Here is a 6,513-nt window from a genome sequence, read left to right on the forward strand (position 1 = left end):
TATTGTTTATAATAATTTTCTTAGAACATTTTATTTTGGTAAAATTCAAGTTATAACAAAGACAATCTGTTATTTTATCTATATTGACTTAATTGATAGGTAACAGTCCAATATGCAATCTACAAAAATATATTTTGAAGATATTACGATCTGTAATTTTACTTGAATTGACAAAAATATTGTCCTCATCTAATTTTCCATTATATCGACTTGCTTCTTATTTTAGCTTTTTTTTTACTTCTTCTTCTTTCCAGATTTATATCTCTTACTTAGCATACAACTTAGTTTCTCCTCCAAATACGACACATACATTTTTACTTGTTCTTTCTTATTTCAACTATATAAATTCATAATTATATTAAAATGCATATTTATAATAATAGTAATTAATATTATTTTTTTTTTTTGTGGATTTTTATTTAGAAAATCATACAACTTGTGCAAATAATAAAGTAATCATCTAAATATACATTTTTCTTTTTTTTTTAAACCCAAATTAAAAAGGTAAAAACATTTTTTATTTAATCTAAGGTATGTGAACTTTAAAACTAATGACAAAATATTATTAGGCAGATCTATAACATTATTATTGAAATCGATAAAACCTTTTCTCTTTTCATAAAAGTAGTTTTGACAAACAATTTTTATGCATGTTATATTTCATCTAGAAATAATGTTCTTTAACATTGAAATAATTTGTTAGATTCCAATAAAATATTAAAATAGAGGACATCATTCATATTTTTGTACTCTCTCAAGAATAAAAAAAGGAAATATATTTTTTCACGGAGTAACACGACAGTACAAATAGTCAACACCTTAAAGTAAACCACACTCAAATGATTGAAAAATCACCATTAACTGCTTTTATTTGCAATTAGCTAATTTATTAAAAGTAAACATCTGAAGTTTGAAACTCAAATATTTTACTGAATGAAATTTATTCAATTTTTTTTTTATATTATGTATAATGACTTAAATTCGACAAATTATAAAAAAATCAAAATCATGAATATCTTTACATTAACTATGTATTTTATTGTAAAAAAAGAGAAAAAAAATTGTACAGAATTATATTTTGAACATTTAAAATTAATACAAATAAACATTAAAAATATAAAATATAAAGTATCAAGAAATGTTAAAACATGTTATAGTAAAACATACTACTCAATAAAATAGGAAACTAATCTAAGTACCTATAGGTATATATTTAACTTGATTTATATTCAAAAAATAGGCTTTTAAATAATTCATTAAACTGTGATATGAAATATTAGCTTAATAATTGATGAAATATATTATATAAATATACAATACATTATTTTAAAGGTTTTTAAAAAAACTAGAATAGTTTATCAACTATTTTCATTTTTGAACCACTGTATGCTAATTTTGTAAAAAGAATACTGTACATGCATGTATTGTTTTCTTTTTACTAATGTACAATATAGAAAATTAGTGTTCTGCGGAATCCATATTAGGTATTCTATAAACTTCAACAATTTTTAAATTGATTTACCTATTATAAGACTTTAAGATAAGAATATTAACTAAAGCATCACTTAGATTTTTATTATTATTTTCATTCTTACCGAGTTATAGCTATGTAAAATATTAAAATTTAAAAATATTCATAAAACACCCTGAAAATGTCAATAAAACCTATGTGATACTCTAAGTCAGAGGTTCCCAACCCGTGGTACGCGTACCACTAGTGGTACGCGGAAGGCTCATAGGTGGTACGCGAAGAAATTTTTTTATTACTATTTGCATTCAATATTATTTAGTTTAGTTTATTTGATATTAGCTAATTTTATAAAATTATTATTTTATCAAAATAAATTTAATGTCGATAACATGGGGTTTGTAATCGTAGCAATTTAGAATTTTAGATACTCTATTCTTATCGATAAAGCGCATTCTTATAGTTTTAAGTGTTTTAACGTTTGTGTTATTTATATTATATTTTATATAATATGGTATATTGATGACCTTGTGAAAAATAAACAACAACAAATATCACATTAATTTTATTTATTTAATTTTATTATTATTTATATTTATTATTTTTTTTTATTAATTTGAAAATTGTAATTTAAAATTTAAATATTTAGATTTAACTAAAAATTATGATTTTTTTACTTTCATAAATATCAAATAATAAAAATGTAAAGAATTGAATGAATAATAAAAATATACGCTAAAAAAATTTGACTCCTAATTTAGTTTTAAAATTGAGGTGGTACGCGTATTGATTATAAAAGTGTCTGATGGTACTCGATGATAAAAAGGTTGGGAACCCCTGCTCTAAGTAATATTCTTACCTTTAAGTTTTATAATAGGTAAACTGACTCTAATATTAAAGCTAATAAATACTTAAATTTATTAAATTTGCTATGATGTATATAAGTAAAATGGAGACAACACATACAAGTACTATACTTTCTTAAAGAAGTTTACCAATACGAAGTAATTATAAGCAATTAAAATAGTGAATATAAAAAAAAATTAACAATATTTAAAATAGAATAAAAATAATACAATTAATTGAGCAGGTCATTTACTTTACTTAATTAGTTTAGTTGTTGGATTTCTTTTTTTTGTTTTTTGTTTTTTTTTTAATTGAGTGCAGTAATTAGAATATTTCATTTGTATAACAATTCTTTGTTTAATATAGGTTAGAATTGCACCTTTAAATTTTTTTTCAACTGACATCCTTGAGAAAATTTTGTTTGTCAATTTAGCATTTGAACATTTAGGAATTTGATGTTTTGTAAATTTATTAAATAGCCGTTCAACACGAAAAATAATATTTTTAAAATCATTACTCGGTATCATTAATCCATTATATGATAAGTGGTTCATCCATGAAGGTATCATATCTTTGTTTGATTCATTAGACACTGTCATACATCCGATTTCAGGAATTTTAGACTTATATTTTAAAGCCACCCAACCTGCTAAAAACTCAATTGCACTGAGTTCCATTTCATCTTTTTTTGTGATTATTAATTCATTTTCTCCTATTGTATCCGAGTCACTTTGCTCACTGTCTTCTTTTTTGTCGTCTTCATCGTTAAAATGTATGTTAACCGATTTTAATACTTGAGCAACCATAATTTCTTCATGTTTATTGTCCATTATATTTGATTCATTAGGAATGTCTGTAAATTTTCCTAAAGTTATCATTTTTAATATGTGTACTGCATTCAATGGTGATGGGAAGTTATCTATAGAATATATCTGATGGAATAGAATATTTAGAGCACTTTTATTAATTTTGGCTGTCAATAAATAATTTAAGCCATTTTCTTTTAAAATTGGAAGAAGCTGTTTAATTCCGTTGATGTACATAAGAATGCCTTTTTGAAAGTTTTGTAGATTTGTATAATTTTTTCCTTTACATCTCATCAAATTTACAATATTATAAACTTCATTCAAAAGTTTATTTTGATCATATAAAAACATTCCAAATGGAGAATTGAACGGAGTACTATCGTTCATCTGAGAAACATTAGTTAAATTAAACCAATCACTCATTAATTTAATAAATTCAGCTGTATTATTTATTAATTGACAATCATCAATAGGTCTATAGTGTTGGAGCGCTATAGCTGTATTATGTGATAGAAGTTGCTTAGCTAGTTTAAAATTTTCCCGTTGAGGCCCTTCACATGTTAAATGTTCTTCTTTTAAGTGGAGATGTATATCTTCTGCTGATGTCTTAGTTATTAGTGCTTCTAATGGTTTTTTATTTATTTCTAATCCATTTAAACAAAAACCAGTGTCTAATAACCAGTTACGCGCAAGCTTCAGTAAATTAAGTGAATCAGGAATGTACATTATTTTTCGTCCATTAGGAATAAAAAAGTAAGGGTTATTATAAGTTAATTCTAATTGATCGCAAAGTTCCATATTTTTGTTACTACAATTAGAAACACAACATATAACTTTATAACCTACATCATCCAGTTTATCAATAATATCATATAAAATAGTTCTAGTCATATTTACATTAAAATCAACAAAAACTGGTTGTTTCCAATTTGCCGCAATGCCTAGAGCCATGACTACATGCATATTGGTATATGGACCAATTACTTTATCATTCGTTTTATTGAATATGTTATAGACTTTTATTTCATCAAACATAAGCACTGTGAGTTTTTCGTGGTCTTTAAGATTTTCACTGTTCAGTTTCATTATTTTCAGAACGTCTTCAATAAGACCATTATTCATCACTATTGCTTTGGCCCACTGTTGAAAACATGACATTTCTGAAAAAAATTTAAATAATGATGAAGTAAGAAACATACTAAAAATTTAAAAAAATTGACTTACCAGGAAGTGAATAATGTAACTCATTTTTTAAATATTCATATGCTCTTTTACTATGGTACATTAGTGCAAAAGCATTGGCTACTTTATCTCTAGTCCAGTTACTTTCCTTCTTTTTTTTTTCTACTTTTTTTAAAAGTTGCTTGTTTTCAGATTTTAGAATATTGCATTCATTGAGAGTATCATTATATAACTTTTTATAATCAGTAGAAGTAGACATATTTTGGTGTGAAACTGTATCGTTGTCGCATGATGAAATAGATGCTGTTGTTGGTGGTAATGAATATATACTCGTAGTTCCGGGAAGAAAACTTGGTGGAAGTGATCTAGCCAATACTTCACGAATCTTTAAAAAAATAATACATCTAATTAAAATTTTCAAAAGAATAATTAATTATATTTTTAATGCATAATTGACACATGTGAGATAAATAGAGCCACCATATGTAATCATTTGCATAATTTTTAATAAATTTTGGAAAAAAATATATAGATTAATTTAAAAAAAAATAAGTTCATAAGTACTGAGATTTGGTAAATATTATTTGATTATTGTGATGAGACTGATAAAATATAAAAACAATTTAACTTAAAAATATATATTTTGTTTTAATATTTATGTTATTTATTAAAAAATAAAAATTGTTTTTTAATTTGTATTTTATTTTTTCAATTCGTCTATTAGCGTTAATTTAAGCAATTTTTAATGCATGTACATCTAACCTCCAATAAGGGGTAATAAGAGTATTTATATTTTAAAATTATTTGTCAATATTTACACGTTGAGCTGTTTTAATCAAGCTACTGTTACATTCGATAGGCGTTTTCGACATCTCCGAGTCGTTTGGTAAATTTAATGTTGGAGTAATGCCCTGTCTTAAATATCGATAACTAGGAACATAACCTAAAACATTGTAATTATTATTTTGTTAGGTAATTATTATCTATATTGTAATCTAAATACAAGTTAAGAAAAAAAAATTACCAGACAATTCTGTTTCCAAATCATGAATAAAATCATCTCGACCAAAATGCATAGAACAAACATAATATGACAATTGAGGGTCCCATGTATCAACTATTTTACATTTTTCAGCCCAAATTTTTTGTAGTCTTAAAATTTTTGGAAACCTATAAATATATAAAATGTATATAATCATTGTTTGTTTGTAATTATACTTAAGATGTTCTATTTAATATTGGCATAGAACCATACGGATAACATAAAAATATTTACCCGTGAAACGATACGTTATATCCTTCTTGTATTGCATTGCCGGAATGTTGTTCGCAACCAGCAACAGCACAACACACCTCACTTTTTGGTAGTAAATAGTTAGATAACATTATACATATATTATTATATTAGTATTAAATATAATATAGTATATACTAATAAATAATATGTTATAATTTTTTTACTTAGTACAATGGTACTGAATAATATTCAAACTTAACAAAATACACGACAAATTTAATAAAACTCACACAAGAACACAAAAAAAGTAAATAAAAAGAATGTTCCACGTATGCACAACCAACAGGTGTAGAAACATTCAAAAATCAATAATCCAATGAACATTCAAAAAATCTTAAGATAAGAAATCAATAAAATATTTTGTCAGTGAAGCCACAGTATTATTTGTCCACTTGTACATTTTGACAATTTCGCAGGTGACCCATATTATCCAAATACTTACAACCCTGTAACTGGTCACAGCCCACAGGTAAGGATAATCGATAGTTATGGGCCATGGCCCGTAATACTATATCACAAATTACATTATAAAAATGTATAAGCAATATGCAAGTAAATAGTATAATTTATTTTCTTGTTTTTAACTGAGCTCACGCTATTTTTTAGTGTTAGACTTCGTTTATTTAATACGTAAGTAACAAAATATTGGTACTCAACGACAAATTGAATATATTCAATTCTACCTGATACGGCCCGGTGAAGAAATTATCGACTAGGGAGAACCCGGTCTAAAGTCTTAAGTTAATACATCACAGTACCATACGCGTACTTGTTAAAATAAAACAATTAAATTAAGCTACGTGAGCTTAACCTAATCTAACATATTAGTACAGCGTCTATTTGGGTAAATGTATCAAACACTTTTGTAGTATTTAAAAATTAAATGTTTAGAAAATATATTTTCAAACATTATT

At 24.9% G+C, this 6,513-nt stretch overlaps 1 protein-coding gene across 1 annotated transcript; it reads right to left on the bottom strand.

Moving 5' to 3' along the window:
• Nucleotides 1-2,681: 2,681 nt before the first annotated feature.
• LOC112603096 lies at nt 2,682-5,688 on the bottom strand. The gene is made up of 7 exons (XM_025351519.1): nt 5,579-5,688; nt 5,327-5,472; nt 5,121-5,245; nt 4,345-4,687; nt 4,018-4,280; nt 2,832-3,246; nt 2,682-2,719 (listed from the first exon to the last, which is right to left on the bottom strand). The coding sequence occupies exons 1-7, from the start codon at nt 5,686-5,688 to the stop codon at nt 2,682-2,684; spliced, it is 1,440 nt and encodes a 479-aa protein (XP_025207304.1).
• Between the last annotated feature and the right edge of the window lie 825 nt (nt 5,689-6,513).

The sequence above is a fragment of the Melanaphis sacchari genome, unplaced genomic scaffold (genome assembly GCF_002803265.2).
Source record: "Melanaphis sacchari strain LSU unplaced genomic scaffold, SCAv2.0 Contig95_pilon_pilon, whole genome shotgun sequence".
In the NCBI taxonomy this organism is placed as follows: domain Eukaryota; kingdom Metazoa; phylum Arthropoda; class Insecta; order Hemiptera; family Aphididae; genus Melanaphis; species Melanaphis sacchari.

Bases quoted from the DNA above. Each gene is read 5' to 3' on its own strand.
- LOC112603096 (XM_025351519.1), bottom strand. From the start codon at position 5,688: ATGTTATCTAACTATTTACTACCAAAAAGTGAGGTGTGTTGTGCTGTT. The intron at 4,688-5,120 runs GTAAATATTGAC...ATTTTTTTAAAG, and splicing joins TGATTAAAACAGCTCAACGT to ATTCGTGAAGTATTGGCTAG. The intron at 4,281-4,344 runs GTAAGTCAATTT...AATTTTTTTCAG, and splicing joins GTTACATTATTCACTTCCTG to AAATGTCATGTTTTCAACAG.